Consider the following 17846-nt stretch of genomic DNA (forward strand, 5'->3'; position numbering starts at 1 on the left):
TGCATACTGCAAGTTTATGAGCTCTGAGTTCCTAGTTAACCGGCTAATGTGTGATAAGAAGCTGTCACAATGAAATGTGATAGAGCTATAATATCATACAGCACTTCCACAATACAATACAATAGAGTTTTTTCCCCAAACTGTTTTGTTCTTTTTAGGTTAAAGAATATTTAAAATTCTGCTTCAGTTGGGAAACACAGGACATAGAACTTTTTCAACGCTCCTGAATCATAGTGCTGCTCATATTCAAAATAACGCTGGATTGTTCTTGAACGGTAGGTTGTTTGAAATCAATTTACATTTAAGCAAAATCTGCAGGAGGGAAAGGAAGACAACATCTGAGTGTCAAGATTTTTTTTTTCATCCTGAAGGAATAGTTAAAGTAGAAGCAGAAATCATTCAACTATCTATTTGAAATGACATAATATGTACATATTTACTCGTGATTAATATAAGCTGTTCAAAAAAAGTGTTGTGGGTTATCTGGTGTGTTGAAGGATGGACGTGTGCTAATGAGTGTCTTCTGTCCGCCTCCCCTCAGACATATCTCTGCGGCTCACTTGATGAGTGTTTGTCATGTTGCCAGTGTCTCCATTCTGGTTAAAGGACCTTGGGCCCGTTTCACAAAGGCGGGTTAAACAAATCCTGAGGTAAACCTGTGGTTCGGGGTTGACTTAACCTGAACTTGGAAAACCAGGGATTTCAGTTTCACAAACGCTTTTCAAACTACTCTGGGTTATGTAATTTGACCCGCAGTTTAACAGGCGCGTCAACTCTAAAAAAAAAAAAAAGCCATCATCAATGGAGCCCCGATTCAACAATTCACCATGACGACGGACGAGACGCGTACCGCAAGGCTTTACGGCAGTCGAAGTAAATTTTAATTCATGCAAAACTTTTATGAAGACTTTGAGCATATTGTGGTGCAGCTGCAAAGAAGAGATAGATGGCGTGGGAGTGAATTGCTGCTCGAGTCAATACGTGAGTTTACATAATCATAGTAAAATTACGTAGATAAATGGATTCATTATTAATTGCATACATATACAAATATATATATATATATATATACACACACACACACACACACACACACACGTCCTCCAGTGTATGTACCGGATGTTTTCCCCCCGCTCTCCTCCTGGAGGCAAAGCGCCAACCTTCAGCTGTCAGATTGCGTTACAGGATACAGATCTGTGCACTGAGCAACAGATGAACATGTACAGTAACCCACACTATGAGCACACACCATGCACTGGCTTCAGGCCAGCATGCAGCGATGGAGCCAGGATGCATGATGCTGCATCTTTGTGACTCTCCTTCCAGAAAATCAGCCGTGTGGACAAGGCCTCTCTGATAGCTCAGTACAACCAGGCCAAGTTCACCTCATGCTCCTTTTCTGCCAGCAATGGCACTGGTTTCACAGTGAATCCACATTTCCTGTCCTCACATCCTCTTATCTCTCACCCATTCTTTTGTAGCTCCTGTTTTCCTCTTCCAACACCAGGGCAAATGTTCTTTACTCCTGTTTATGCAGCAAAACAGTGCCACATGAATTTTTGGTGTTCTCCAGAACGGGATGTCACATCTTCTCACTGTATTCATTACACTCTGTAACACAGCGTGTGTGTGTGTGTGTGTGTGTGTGTGTGTGTGTGTGTGTGTGTGTGTGTGTATCTGTGTGTGTGTGTCTGTGTGTGTGTGTCTGTGTGTGTCTGTGTGTGTGTGTCTGTGTGTGTGTTTTACTGAGAATAGTGCTCTAGTAATAAATGTCATGACAGTAGGCTTTTTGCTGCTGGATGTTTTGCAACAAAGCTGTTTCTAGCAAGTCTGACTTTATGCTTTATGACATGTGAGGAGGGGGCTTCCTTTGTGGCAAGACGAGGAAAGAGACAAACAGCAGAGATTATGGACTTTTCAGCAGCAGTAGCAGTAACTTTGGCTTTGTGTCAGTGCCGTTAGAACAGCACAGAGGAGGCAGAATGCTCAGGGTTGCCACTGTATGTTAGAATAAGTTTGCGGTATGATTCAAGGTTCAAAACCCTGCAGAAAAGTTCTCAGCACAACAAAAGAAGATACTCATCTGCATGTGTCAACTGGATTAAAAGTCAGTGGTGAGACAGGCCTGCTAAATATACTAACACTCTGCTTTAAATGCACAAAGCTAAAATATATATCCCGTTTTTATCTGTGCTACTTCACGAGTGTTGTCATTTCTATAGTTTGACAATCAAATAGCATTAAATAAAATATATTTTGAATATCTAGCATCCTGAGGATGCGATGACGTACTCTTTTTTTTATGACAGCAAATGTGGAGTCTGAGTTATGGACTGCTGATTGGAGAAAAGAAGCAATTTGAAGATGTTGCTTCAGCCTCCTGGAGACGTAATGAGTTATGTATTGGCGGCAGTACCATTTATCTACTACAGCGCTCCCTCGTTCGTTGTGCTTAACGAATTCCGCGATAGAGCGACAAACTATTTATGTCATTATTCACGGTAATTTAAAAGTTTATGAGCCCTCCCCATACTGATATTAAACCACCTTCTATCTGTATTACCTTTTCTCACACTATTATCGACTGTTTAAAGCACTTTTGTGTCTCACGTAAGTCCGAGACTCACGGAACGGAGCGCACTTCCGGATGCCGTCAGCCAATAGAATGCTCGTACGGTATCATGTGACTGACTACCAAAAATCCGCGATGAGGTGGAGTCGCGAGCGTTGATACGCGAATGCGCGAGGGCGCACTGTACTCTGTTAGTGTTCTGAGAACCAAAGCATATCACCCCCTCAGGATCCAATAACCCACGTCCAGGTAGTTTATTCTTACTGGCCTATTTTACTGGTAAAATGCAATAAGCTGTGTTGAAGAAAGGGAAATAGTGTCTAGAATCCACATCAGTAAGTGATTTTAAAATTCTATTAACTCTTCTTTAGTCAAGATTCATTATTCAGTAAAATCTTAACCTCCTTTAGAAATCATGTGATTTGTGACACAGGCAACCTCATAGAATAACATTCAGTGGTGATTAAATTGAGATTAAATTAAGGCCTTATCATAAAATTAAGACACTGGTGGTGGTGGCTGATGACTTTGCTGAGACTGTGATATTAACTGGCAATTAGAACTGAAAGGTATATGTATGATATTGATTAGATAAGAGATAATTGATTTTAAGTGTCCAATTAAACATTCTTTGCAGCTGTGGTTTTTTTGTGACTGTCAGCTGGGATGAATTTCACTTATTACTAGTTTGTCATTCTGCTTTGGAAACATTTTATATTCACTCATTTTCACTGTTCAGTAATAAAGTGTTGAGCTCCAACCGGGCATGTCTGAAGGCTTCTTTTTGGCATTTAGAATTAAATGGGTCATCCATCCAGTCAGCTCCATCTACAAATCTAAGTTTTATCATGACGTTCACGTCGGAGAGGCGAGATGCTGCCGTCAGCGGCGCGTCACACAGAGACGTCTTCTAATGAAGAGATTCCACGTCATCTATGTAACATTAGTGATCCCTGACGGTGACATTAGCCCTGACGCCACGGAAACAAGTAAATACTCTTTATTTCAAGACTTGAACACTGGAGGGAGACAAACACCAAGGGGAAGAAAAAAAAAATCAACGTTCTCACCCAACTGGGAAATAGTCTCAGTGAAACCATTTTAGACATGCATGATATGGTAATTAAATAAATGGAAGAGACGGTATTTACAGGATCACGTTTGCTTGACGGACATTTGGATGAATGTGAAATTGTTCACAGCAAGAACGGAGTTAAGGATGCTTTCAAAACGGTAAAGGATGGAGATGGGTCAAAAAAAAGTTTATCATGTCACCATTTTACAGACTACTTTAAAAAGAAACATTTGTAACGTGGTTTGTGGGGAAAGGATTACGCAGAGACGCGCCCTTTTTACGCACAAATATAAAGAACAGTTTATAATAATCTTCCCATTACATCCTACATGAGCTGCGTTTAATCCAATAGGGCGCAGATCCCCCCCCCGCCCCCCTCCGGATGTCTTCTCTCTGGTCCTCTGAACGATCCAACACCACCTGTGGCGGGTGAGTCAGCCACCAGCCGCACACTGACCCCCGCAGCCTTTGGAGGAGCAATGTCAGCCTGAAAGGCAGACCGATGTTTCCTTGGTGAGGGGATATGGTGCTGCCAAAGCCGACGACGTCCTCGCACACTCATTAAACACATCTGCCCACGCCAGGATGTACCGCAAAAATCAGAGAAATGTTCCCGCCTGTCTGTCATCACCTCTTTCTTAACGGGTCCATGTAGGAGCGCCGGCGTCACTGCTGCTGATTGTTTTGTCAAGTTTTCATCGTCTCTTCCGTTTTGTGTCAGTGTGATATCAAGGTGTGATTCTCCTCCAGAGGATCCTTTTGGTCGACACAAGCAGGAATGCGAGCAGAAGAGCTGCCGGAGGCTGGAGGACACCGGGACTGAATAGCGGAAGATCTCACGGACGACGCGCGTCTTTCTGTGGACACATCACGGAGATAACTGGTTTGGCTCTCCCTAAGCCGACACTCTTTTCCGGGCATTGCGATGTCTGCAAGAAAGACATCGTTGACGGACAAGCAGACTAAAAACGGAACGTCAAAATATGTGTTGGAGAGATGTGCGTCCATTAACGAGTATTATGATATTGCCTTCAAGGTGTGTATTCTCCTATTAATTGTATTTTTTAAATATTTTTTTTTTGCCGTCATAACAGCTTTCTAAAATTGTACTAAGGGGTTTGTCGTTGAAATATCTGGTTGATCCTGCAACAACAGGATGTTTACTGAATCCACATGTTGGAAGATGTGCTTATTGCATGTGAAAAGCATTCATCATCACTTGGCTACGCTTGGATTTATGCATCTTCTTCGTTAAAGAAAGAAGCGACGGTCACTGCTCGCACGGATGCGTCAGAGCCATCGACCTGATGCTTTCATCTGTATGACAAAGAAGTCTTCAGAGCTCGTAAAGGTTGATCTGTCTGCGCGGTCTGATGCACGCAAATGTTTGCCGATGGTGTGTGCTACTTGTTGCTCCTGACTGACCCTCCCAGGCTGTACACACACACACACACACACACACACACACACACACACACACACACACACACACACACACACACACACACACACACACACACACACACACACACACACACACACACACACACACACACAAGCCACTACACAAAAGGAGAAGTTATGTTCAACTTTAACTGCTATGCATTTCTTGCACATACAGAACAGTTATGGTGTGAAAAACAAAGAAGGTATGTTTAACATGCTGCTAGATGAGTCGTATAATTACACATCCAGTTGTTTTAATTAGTAGAGATGAGAGAAGTAGGACACGGTAATAACACAGTTGGTTTTAACGCGGACAGAGTGATCACAGGGTTGTGTTGTTTGTGAGGAAAACGTGAATAAGGCATTTGCACAACATCTTCATCGGACTGAAATGTTATGATCCCAGTTGTGAAATATTTCACTCGTTTGCAAAATAATTTAGGCAATTTTAACTTCCTCAATTCAGGTTTATGTGATGTGATTCTTATCCCACCCGTTATTTACACACTGTCAGTAATCTGTTGCTTCTTCTCTGATTGGTTGGTTTGGCTGTAGGTGATGCTGCTGGGAGACTCATCCGTGGGGAAGACGTGCATCTTGGTGCGCTTTAAAGACGGAGCATTTCTGGGAGGCAACTTTATAGCCACCGTCGGGATAGACTTCAGGGTGAGAGAAATGCAAACGCATCACCCCAGACTCACAGAATGATTCAAAATATTCTCAGCGGTTTTTCATTCCTGTTATATTCCACTTACTGCTAAAAATAACATGAGATTTATGAAGCACATAGTTTTCCACTTGTCAGAGCGTCACTGGTCCAATTATCACCTTATTGCCACGCAGAGCTCTTCATCATTCTGCGAGAATAGCACCAAATGTACAAATCCTCTCACCAATCAGTCAGGTTCACAGACCACTTGTGCTGTGAGGCACTGACGATGGCTTCATAAATGTCTTGGCAGATGCCTGCCCACGTCCCTGTCTCTCCTGCAAAGTCTGGCCTCAGCTCAGCTCGGGCTTGGAGGAGACACGCTGCTAACAGACACACTCCTACCTTGTGCCATTTACTTCATGCACACACACACACACACACACACACACACACACACACACACACACATACACAGTGACTGAATTGGAAGATTTCTACAGCACATCCTCCTCTGCTGGCATGAACCTGATAATAGGAGCAAGTGGTTTGTAACCCCCCCCCCCACACACACACACCATTTCCCTCCAGTCAAAGCAAAACACTCTCACTAATGGCAAGTCAAGTAGAGGTGATTTGAGTAGGAAACTGTGCTGCATTAGTCAGACCAATGTCTTCTTTGGACAGCGAAATAGACATTAGAGCACGTAATGGATGTCTGACATAGAGCTATATGGACACTGGCTATTCAGTAGCATGGTTAGTTCATCTTGTCCCCACTCCATCGCTGCAGACATTCATAAAATACATTAACAAGGGACGTGACTCCAGTTCACACTCAGAAAAAAAGATGGATTTAGTCATATGGTATTCATTCGGAGGGGTGTTTGTCAATGATTACAATCTTGTTTTGTTTTCCTGCTTATTTTTATGAAAAACTGACTAGAAACGGAATCATCTGATGGAAACAGTCGAGTCAATATGCTGATGTTGTCCTCCATGCATGGATAGGCAGGCAGGCTGTTGTGGCAGCTTGTAACATGGCTGGTCTATTTTTGGAATGCTTCCTTGTAGCAGTTACTCAGCATGCAGCCTCCTTTCACGTCATAATTGGGGGAAAAAATGGAATCCCATGGCAACTAATGCAGGGTTGAACCATGTCGATTCTGTCAAAGCAGAGGGTTCAGCAACTGGTTGTTAAAGCTGCCAGTGAAGGCTTTCAGCACATTGCAGAGGTTTCCTTTGTTACTCTTAGCGAATTTTGGATTTCTTTGGGTGCAAATTTGAGCTTTTGCAGGAAAGACAGTAGCTGTTTGTGGTGATCTGTCACAGATGAAGTTATGAAGAAGTGTTTGACTAAGTGCTACAAAATATTTTTCTGGTCACACGTCCTCCATCTCTGACTCTCTCTGTTTGGTGGTTTTTGCCGCTCAAGGTTGAAGCGCTGGTATGACTTGGTGTGTTCCTGTCAGTGGTTATAAAAACATTGAGAAAAAGAAAGAACAAAAACAAGATAGAATACACATTTAAGGTGAAAGAGTGTGGGAGAAGCAGTTTTTGCATGTTGAAGTATGCATTATAATTATCTGCACATTATTATTTCCAGTGCTTTCTTAATTCCCTCAGGGCTTTTGCTAGTTTTGCCCTTTCAACACATTGACTAGTAACAACAATTGGCTTCAGGTGGGGTCCCTGAACTATTTTAGGCTAGTCTTTTTGCTACAGGAAACCAGAGGGCACCCCTTCATGGCCACAGGATATTAATGGGGGAGTCACTTGTTATGTTGCCGGGCGTCTTTATCACTGTGGTACAATTAAGTCTAATCCCAGGACCTTGTTGCGTGGGTGTTGCAAATTACTTTTTCTGCCAGCATTTAAAGGCACTTTTAGTTGTCTTGTCTGTTTTACCGCACGCTGAGTCTCTAAGCTTTTTCACTCCACTGTGATTTTTTTTTTTGTCATTCAGTCCTGTGCTGTTTTCACAGCACTCCAGTCGTTACAGCATATGCTGATCTGTCAGTCTCTCACAGCTTTTCTCGTTTCTGCAGAACAAAGTGGTGGACGTGGACGACTTAAAAGTTAAACTTCAGGTAAGAGCACAGACCTTTACCCTAGACCCGTGTCATAAAAAAAAAGAATCTAGATAATGGATAAGATACGATACGAGGAAAGATAAGATAACCTTTATTTGTCCCACAGTGGGGACATTTGTGAGGATAATGTAAAGTCAAGGTAATCAATAAATGTTGGCCTTTGATATGCTTTGTACTAGTTTTACTAGTACTAGTTTTACTAGTTCTGTTCTTGTTTGCGTTTCCAACTCAATCATCATGTTTGATATGGCATCAGCATAATGGACTCATGGGACTCAGCTGCCAGCAGCAGACTGCTCATCTAAGGCTGATACCATCTATCATTATAACCTGTTCATTCAGCAGCGAGTGGGAGGTGCCTCCAGTAAATTCTTTGCTTTTTTCTTTGCGTCGTCTTTTACACATGGTAGGATCCTGTGCTGAATTCCAAAGGAGGCTCTGCACCATCAGTCTGTGCTGAGCAAAGGCAAAGAGCAATGGCTTATGAAAGAAAGAAACGGGTTTCGTGATTTCATTCTGGTTAAATTGTGGGACAGATGGATGGGATGCCATTCCAGAATTTCTTTGGAAAGACAAAGATATATTAGGAAAATATTAGCAAACAAAGTGTGCGCTCCCATCTCCCCTACAACAATCATTGAAACTGACTTGGATATGATTCATTTATAACCCTTCCCTGTTGTTAATGGCTTCTGGCCCTATCCATGGTACTGAAATAGCAGATCTGTCTATACAGTATAACCCCAAACCAAATGACCCATGCTAAAGTGAATCCTACCCTAACATTAACATGTGACAGGAAGAAAACTCCTACGAGATAGGATGGAGGTGTCTGTTCAGAATAATGAGCCTTTGGATTTGTGTTCATTTCTGTTAGGGATATCAGGCTATTAGATCGGTAGGAATGGGACATGTTTCAGACTCATTCAGCCTTTTTTTTCCCAACCCTCTCTGTTCCTGATTTAGGTTCAACTCCATTAATGTGGAATACCTAAACTAGAGAACACACAGATTATAGATACCTCCACCAGTGACATTGTCCACATTATATGACATCACCATGGCGATGTATGTTTACTTTGAGTAAAACATTTAATTCATTGACCCAAGAAAGTTACTCCAAACATATGAACTCCACAGGTCATCATTAGTTTATTGGTTAGATTCTATATTGGTAGATAGAACTTTAATTTAACCTTTAATGCAGACCGGTCTGTTGTTGGTCTTGTTTATGTGTACAGACACTTCTTCAGATTCTCTAAATAATTTAATGATATTGTGTCTGTAGACAATGCAACCTCTAATCCTTTGCAATTTTCCATCACAATATTATTTAATTTTTGCACTATTTACCAGTTACTAGCCGAGGGATGAACTCCATTGAAGCATTTTCCCAAATTTTTTGAAACAATTTGCTGTCATCAGTCAAAATAGGCATATAATTATGAAAAAACAATTAAATGTCTCATTTTCAACTTTTGATTTGTTGTCTTTGCACTGTTTTCAGTTACATGAGAGGTTTCAGTAATTTGCACAGTGTTTCATACAGTGTTTTTATTTACATATTATACAGCAGCTCAGCCTTTTTGGAAACAGGTTTGTGCTACAGCTGGTATGTGGATGGTTTGCTATGAGGACTGTTCAGTGTGTTCTGCCATGTTAGCTGCTGTGTAACTGTGTGGTTTGATACACAGATCTGGGACACAGCCGGCCAAGAGAGATTCCGTAGCGTAACACACGCCTACTACAGAGAAGCCCAGGGTAACCTTTGCTTTTTGAGTTTTACTTCCTCATGCTGTATGTGTGTGTGTGTGTGTGTGCATGCGCGTGCATCTGTGTTACAGAACACTAATGGTGTATATGCAGGCAACAATAAAATGCAACTAAAGCAAGTCTGTTTCCTGTTGCAGCGTTACTTCTGTTATACGATATCACCAGCAAGCCGTCATTTGACAATATCAGGGTAAGGCTTAAATTACTTTTCCCTCCCACCTTGTCACTTTTTTTTTTCTTAGTCCTCACTTTCCCATCCCTAAACCCTCTTGAGCTGAATGCTTCATTCTGTCTATTTACATGCAAAGTAATACGAGGTCTTCCAACATTTTCTCACAGCCCTCTTTGGAAATGACATGATGTTATCATTTGCTTCACTGCACAGTTGCCACTTTGGGTAATGAAAAGCAATAAAAGTGTTCAAGGATAAGATTGACTCAGTCCCGCCATGATTGATTGCAGCTCAAGTGCAGCTCTGGAGGAGAGGGGACAGGCAGTCTTTAAGAGTTGGTCTTTGATTTGTCTGCAGACAATCCTCTTCCCTCCCTTTTATGTATCTGAATGTCACTTGTACTTTTAAAGGCCTGGCTGACTGAAATACACGAGTATGCCCAGAAGGATGTGGTCATCATGTTGCTCGGCAACAAGGTGAGCGAAGCTTCCTTTTTGGCGTTATATAAAAAGATCACAAGGACAACTGATGCCTTAACGCAATTTTAACACACTCTTATCACACTCAGACAGATGTGAGAATGTTAAAAAGCCAGAAGATGTATCCACAGGGCAGTACATGCATGAATGCAAACTCTCATTGGCTTATTTTAACATTTACAACGATGCACAATTCTCTTTTTTGCTCATGTTGCTTCATATTCTGAATGGGTAAACCGAAAAATAATTTCCCTGCAGGGGAAATAAAGTCCACATAATCATTTCTTACCCATTATGAGTGGGTATGATGCGTTAAAAACATGCAACAAAAACTGTTTTATTACTTTCTTCAAGCTTTTCTGCCACATTTTTTTTTTCATATTGATGCTGGTGAGAAAAGCACCATTTTTTATTTTCTCATTGCGACCCAATCATTGCCAACAAATTTGTCAGCACCAGCTGGAGGTGTGGAGAGGAAGGACTTAACCTTCTCCGGTGTCATAGATGTCACCCAGCAGCAGATCAGATCATTTGCTGTGAGAGCAGCAGGACTGTCAGCATCAGTCTGTTGGATTGCTGCTTTTCTGCTGGAGGTGAAGTTTATGATATCTCACCAGTCTTGAAGAGGTCTAGCACAGCAGCCGGCTGCAGGGCTGCCAGATAAGAGTATGTGTGGCTTGACATGATGCTGCATCGCTGGAGTAGCATGGGGAGCTTGTGACCTCTGACCGCGACTACTGTTTTACAGGCAGACATGGCCGCAGAGCGGGTTGTAAAGACGGAGGATGGAGAGAAGCTGGCAAAGGTAAAGTGTGAGAGCTCGGTGTGGTCCTGCTTTCAACAGCAAACTGTCCACTCACCCGTCTAATGTGTTTCCATCTCAGGAGTATGGCGTACCTTTTATGGAGACCAGCGCAAAGACGGGAGTCAATGTAGAGCTGGCCTTTCTTGCCATAGCAAAGTAAGTAAGAGCTTCACTAATCAATGCTTTTATTCCCCTGGCATATAGTGTGTGTGTGTGTGTGTGTGTGTGTGTGTGTGTGTGTGTGTGTGTGTGTGTGTGTGTGTGTGTGTGTGTGTGTGTGTGTGTGTGTGTGTGTGTGTGTGTGTGTGTGTGTGTGTGTGTGTGTGTGTGTGTGTGTGTTACTTGACTAACACATCCGCCACATATATTTTCAAAATATTCAGCATTTGTCAGGGAAAATTTCCCATTCATGTTTTTAATAATCCCACATTTTCACTGTTTGTCAACGACTGACTACATCTGCATATACTAGAAACTCAATTCAAATGTTAACATCTAGAAATTTTGGCAAGATTTAACTTTTTCCATAAGAATTTTACACGGTAAACTTTGTCCCCTGAAGTCCTTGAGTTATAGAGTTGGTGATATTGTCATTAGTTTGGAGGACCTAATATTGTTCTCAGTAAATTGTCCTCAGTCCCATTACATTCTCTATTCTAACAGAGTTACAGTTTTGGTATTGGAAAGTCTGGAGCACCAACACTAGTGACAAACTGCCCAATGTAAATGAGAGAAAACTTTTAACAGAAAACAGAAAGTTACAGTTTAAGTAACTTCTTTGAACTTAATCCAAACACATTTAAATAGACTTGCTTCAGATGCTCTGAACGAGGTCATCCCAGTGATATGACCTGCAATTTACTCCTGTGCCTTATTAGTTTGAAGGCTCCTCTCTGTTTGCTTCATCTCTCTTTGAGCCAGATTAAGAACTATCATTTGCTGTCACCATAGCAACCCTAACTACAGTTGGGTACATAGCTGATTTAGATGAGCTAATTAGTTTATTTTTACACACATGCATGCTCTGACACCTGTTACGTTGGCATTGGTTGAAATGACCCCACTATACATGCCAGCTCTGACTGGAAACCCCAAAGTCTGAGCGCCAGTTGTCCCACGATGGATTATCTACAGCTTTGGTCCCGACAGAAATTCATTAGATTTCCTACAACAGAAGCAGTTGTCAACTACATTTTAGAAACTATTTTTTAAAATCCTTATTTTAGTCGTGTGACCAAGGCCACTGGCTGGTTTAGTGGTCAAGATTCCTGTCTTTCATGTAGGTGACTTCACATCTTGTAACTTATTTTAAAATATTTTAAAACTTGTTTACGTATTTATTTATTTTTAAAATGAGCTTTTCTTTTTGTTTTGTGTAATTTAAAAGGAGTGACTCAGTCTATTATCATGATGATTGTGGCTCTTTGTTTTGGGCTTCTGTCCTAAAATGTTACGGTTCAGGTTCACTCCCCACTCTCATCTACTTCATTTCAGCATCAGCAGGAAACAATCGACTGAAAATTGCTTCAATAAGTCCACTGTACATTACCTGCCCAGCACTACATACAGTTGCTGCAGGGTGTAGCATTTAGCAGCTCGAGAGAGATGAGAGCTAAATGAATATTATACTGACTTTCATCAGCTGAACAAACTTGAGTCCAAATGACTGATCCTAAAAGATTAATGATCCTTTGGTGTTTTTTTACCGTTATTTTCCACAAAAATCAAGCCTCTTCTATCAACATCTATTCTTGGACAAAGTGAGGCTCGTAAATAGTTTTAAATTAAGCTTTGGTTTGTAAGATGTTATCTGACGAGGACATTTTCCGAACATCGATCCCATCCAACAGCTTTAGCATGAGCTGCAGACTTGTTGCCCTCCTCTGTAATGTTCTTGTGGCTGAGTGGGAGCAAATCCCTGCTGCCAGCCAGGTTCTGAAATTTAATGGTTAGACATGTTATGGCTGTTAAAGCTGCATATTAATTGCCAGAGTTTGAGAATAAAATGTTCAACACTCAGATAATTAAAAAGAACTCTATGTAGAGTAGACTTATCTCCACATATTCTCAGCCTACGTGAAAGAAATGAAGAATAAATTATAGTAACAGCAACAAAGTGAGAAAAAATAAAAATACTCCCAGGATAAAAGTGATACGCTGCCTATACTTCTTTCATTCCCAATGTCCTTGTAAACAGATCTTGTGGATCAAAAGCCACATTTTTAAAATAGTCTTCTGCAGTGAAAAAAATGAAGTTTCTAAAAAATGAAGTTTCTAAAAAATGTGCTTTCTGTGCTTGTAGTGGAAATGCAGTGACAAATAAAAGGGAAATCCATATTTTGCTCAGTCATAGTAACGCCTGTGGAGTAACAAACACTGAGGTTCATGTGAAAGACCCACATTTTAATCTGATGGATGTTTCCAGCACATGACTTGTTGAAGACTGAGTATTTTCACTATTTTCTTTAGTTCCCCTCTGACTCCAGCAACTAAGACATTAACCGGCTAGTTGGTTGTTGGTCCATGTTGATTATAATAGGTTTGTTATTTGAGGGTCTCTTTGGATGTCAAACATTAACTGTCTGAATTCTGTTTTTGACTCAGTTTCCTTTGCATATATTTTTAACTGACTGACAGGAGAGTAAAAAAAAAGTTAAGTAATGACAGGAAGGAAAATAATGTTGGAGAATTTTTAATCTACAAGTTATGGCTACTTTAACTGTAAGATTAAAGGATTCATGCCAGAGGCATTTTGATTAAATCTCCAGTCCACAGGGACTTCTCTCTCCCTTGCTTGCACTTGGTCGGTCTCCTTTTTTTTATTTCTCATTATCTTGATTTGCTCACCTTGCCTGCGCTGCTTCCCACACATCCACCTCCTCTGTATCTAATGTCCTGCATCTCTCTTTCCATCAGAGAGCTGAAGCACAGAGCCACACAGCAGCCCAATGAACCCAAGTTCCAGATTCATGACTACATCGATTCCCAGAAGAAAAAGTCTGGTTGCTGCGACCTTGCGTAGCTTATCCTCATTGCCTGGTAGAGAGATGCACAGAGAGAGGTTGAGATGGAGAGAGGTAAAAACATCTGCTCTTACAAAAAGCCAATCCCACCATCAGAGATGCGGACATCCTTGTGTTCTCCTCTGAGCTTATTAGATGGGAGTGAATCCGGATTGGCCATCATCCCTTGACTGAAATGTGAATTTAAATCTCTTTATGTCATGTGTAGAAATGTTTGTTGTATTTGTTGTGACTGTTCTATCAAAAGTCAGGAGTTCTAAAGTGAAATGCTATATCCAATGGCAGGGACAAACACATAAATGATAATCTATAAATTATACAGTGTTGCTCAGAAAAAGAGACGGACACTGACAATCACTCAGTGTAGCGTGGACAGCAATACAGAATGAGCGCTTATCAGCTGGAAATTCATTGTCAGTTACTTGATCTTCACTGGAACGATAGGGAGTCACTGGAACAAGTTATGGAGCGCTGATGGTTACGAGAAACAACACCGTGTGAATGCATTGCGTTAGCTGTTGGCTAATAGCTGTACTACGACACACTCTCCAGTCATAGCCTTGGTTGTCAGGTTAAAGCCATTCACTCTAAATATCTTGCACAATCTCCTGCAGGCCCAGGTATTGGGCCTGCAATGTGCAAAGTTGCGCTCATTGGACTTGATAACGCTTCATGTGACGAGTTCAAGCAGAGACATTGGGCCTGACTCCTGATATATGACAGTTTTATATGACCAATCAGTGCGGCTGTTTATGTGCATATAGCATTTTACACTGTTAAGTGCATAGTTTTGTTTTACCAGGCCATTAAAAGATTCCCTTTTGGCCTTATGATCTTCAAAATCATGTGTTTGAGAAGTGGTCTTCAATCCCACAGTCAGATTGTAGCTGAAGGACCCCGTCTGTTCACGTCTGTAGTGCTGTTAGAGCCGACATTTGGTGTGCCATCGCCTACTTTTTATGCCTGAATCTTCAGGGCCAGTGACATTTAAATTGTATTACATTCAAAGTACTTAACATGTAATTGTGCTGGAGGATCATCCCACTGTGGCACCTGGCTACATTATGAAAAGATTGTTATTATTAGGGCCAGAAAACTCAATGGGTTTCGATGCTTCACTTGTGATGAAAATTTTCTGGTGTCCTCTAAAGATCGTAGGTTTCGTATACCTTTACACACTTTTTTAAATGTGTGTCAGATCTAGATCTACAAAAACTTTTATTCCATGACCCATGAACTCTGTCACAGACGTCTCTGAGACAATTGTCTTAATCAAGCTCGAATTTAGTCCTTACAATCTTTACACCTTAAGAATGAAGATTTGTTCAGATTATGAGTTGTTGTTGAATGTTGTTGCGTGGAGATACAGTGAATTTCTATGTTCTGCCTTTAAATAGAAAATAGTGTGTAAATCAACTGTACATATTCCAATCTGCCTCAAATGTCACATGTTGGAAGCCAGTCCTGGTCTGAAGACATGGCCATGCCAATGTTAAATTGTTGTCAAAGCGCCACCGAGTGGTAACAGGAAATGTTTTATATTTTGGTGTACTCCTAACAGGTTATATTAACAGTTTGCCATGCCGTATGTCAGAAAAGCCATAACAACTCGGTGATGCTTTATTGTGTAAATTGTGAGCTTTTGTTGAGCGGCATAGCCGCTGTGAATGCCAATATTTTTCCATAAAACAGAAACTTGCTGTTGATGGGTAAGGAGATTTTGAAAACTCCTGAAACTTTGCACACGTGTTACAGTGCTAAAAATTACATGTCGAAAATATTTCAAGTTTGGGTTTGGCAAATGAATCAGTAAAACTCCCCTTCATGTTTCAAATGAATTAGCCCTCGCTTTTACATTTCATTTACAGGTGCAGAATTTGATGTAACATCTCAAAGAAAAATGTGTCTTTGTGTCATGACTTAAAAAGGAAGTCAGCCATTTTGAATTAACTGTGCAATTTAGGTGATTTTTGCTATTTGCAGATGCTGTACTTTAATAAACATGACTGAGATATTACCAGTGTATGGCTGTTCACATTTAATGGAATGGTGATGGCAGCCTGGTGCATGTTGACAAACAAGAAGTAGTGACTCAAATGCGAAATGTCTTAAGAGGATCAGATTTCACATTTATAAGATTCCAAGCCTGAAGGCATCAACTTGTCAGTTTTTGAGTTAAAGTCATTATGACCCCTACTGGCAACAGGAAGCAAGCCTTGTGTGACAACCATCATCTGTATGTATGTTACTCTCACGACGTCAACAACACTTGATAAACTGTAAGATCTCAAATAATTGGTGGTTATTTTCTCATGCCATTTAATTCACACTGAAATCATTTTAAGATAAAACTCATGACAATGTGGGTTTTTCTATGTCAATGGTACTTTGCATGTAATTTGCCTTTGACCATTGACACAGAAGTGTACACAACAAACTGTTTCACATTTGTCCACTCTCTGAGGTGTCACATTGATCACAAACTGCCAGGAAAAAAGAAATCAATTAATTAATTTAATTGTGTGTGGACATATATACGTATATACACACACAAAATAAAACCCAACATACATTACATAATATATATATTATATATATTATATATATATATATTATATATATATTTATTTATATATATATTTATATATATATATATATATAGAGAGAGAGAGAGAGAGAGAGAGAGAGAGAGAGAGAGAGAGAGAGAGAGAGAGAGAGAGAGAGAGAGAGAGAGAGAGAGAGAGAGAGAGAGAGTGTGTAATGTATGTGTTGCGTTTTATTGAAGTCAAGGACAGTCAAGTGACGGGATGTGCTGATGTTAGGGATCCACTGTGTGGCAGCAGTCACCCTGTTTGTTGTCACAAAACAAAAGAGAAGTGTTGTGTTTGCACAGTTAGGTTCAGCACACATGTAATTACCACATTTTTGCCAGTGCAGAGCTTTAGTTTTGGAACGGACACGCAACTCCTATGTTATGATGTTTTTGTGGGATATTTGTATTAAAGTTGTGTTTTGTGGAGTTTGTGGACATTATATACATGAATACACGTTTCATGACTCATTCATCTTGGCTGCAGGCCTGCACCTGAATGTGCCTCCCTTTTCGTAACCATGTACTGTATCACACTGCAGACACAATAATGATGTAATCTGGTCCTTTACTGTGGAAAAAGTCATTGTGTCGCCCAATCTGAGTTGTGATCATACCACATTTATTTATATTGATGCTCCTTCAGCTTTACATTCCCAGGTTGTGTTCACAGATGTCTTCTTTCCAAGTCTGACGTTCTCAGCTGAACAGTTGACTCCTTTCTGTGGTTTTAGTTCAGCAGGTTCCTGTCAAACGTTATTTTTGCAGGTCACTCATTTCTCTGAGTGGTCAGAGGAGCACTGAATCAACTGACAAGATATATTTTTATACATGACTCCACTGAATTTGTGTTCTTAATTAAGATTTAATCTGCAGAAGTCTTATTTAGTAATTGGAAGTAATGGAACTGGGGTAAAAACATATTGGAATTCTATTATATCATTGAACGAAACAGCAAACGTTAAGTTTTCAGAACAAACTAATATAAATGTGTATTTTGTGTAATTCCTTCATCTAAAAACGTACACAAAAATAGACATACAGCATGTATGTAATAAAATTTAGAAGAACATTTCAAAAGTTCTCAAAGTTAGAGAAATTTTAACAAGAGTCATTTGAGTATGATATATCCCCACCTGAAAAAAACATACATATCCATATCCAGAATT

At 40.5% G+C, this 17846-nt stretch overlaps 1 protein-coding gene across 2 annotated transcripts; it reads left to right on the top strand.

Moving 5' to 3' along the window:
* Window positions 1–4062: 4062 nt before the first annotated feature.
* On the top strand, window positions 4063–16583 carry zgc:112183 (uncharacterized protein LOC550410 homolog). Of its 2 annotated transcripts, XM_068336653.1 has the most exons (10): window positions 4063–4298; window positions 4369–4683; window positions 5649–5759; window positions 7791–7832; window positions 9530–9596; window positions 9746–9798; window positions 10191–10256; window positions 11008–11064; window positions 11144–11220; window positions 13981–16583. In XM_068336653.1, exons 2-10 carry the CDS (start codon window positions 4573–4575, stop codon window positions 14084–14086), a joined length of 690 nt encoding a protein of 229 aa, XP_068192754.1. In that variant the 5' UTR covers window positions 4063–4298; window positions 4369–4572; the 3' UTR covers window positions 14087–16583. The 2 variants fall into 2 exon arrangements, with proteins under 2 accessions (XP_068192754.1, XP_068192753.1); XM_068336652.1 differs by having other exon boundaries at window positions 4063–4683.
* The last annotated feature ends 1263 nt before the right edge of the window (window positions 16584–17846 follow it).

The sequence above is a fragment of the Antennarius striatus genome, chromosome 16 (genome assembly GCF_040054535.1).
Source record: "Antennarius striatus isolate MH-2024 chromosome 16, ASM4005453v1, whole genome shotgun sequence".
In the NCBI taxonomy this organism is placed as follows: domain Eukaryota; kingdom Metazoa; phylum Chordata; class Actinopteri; order Lophiiformes; family Antennariidae; genus Antennarius; species Antennarius striatus.

Excerpts from the sequence above, each read along its gene's own strand:
- zgc:112183 (XM_068336652.1), top strand. The coding sequence starts at position 4,573 with ATGTCTGCAAGAAAGACATCGTTGACGGACAAGCAGACTAAAAACGGA. Across the intron at positions 7,833-9,529 it reads ACTTAAAAGTTAAACTTCAG|ATCTGGGACACAGCCGGCCA; the intron begins GTAAGAGCACAG and ends TTTGATACACAG. Across the intron at positions 9,597-9,745 it reads CTACTACAGAGAAGCCCAGG|CGTTACTTCTGTTATACGAT; the intron begins GTAACCTTTGCT and ends TTCCTGTTGCAG.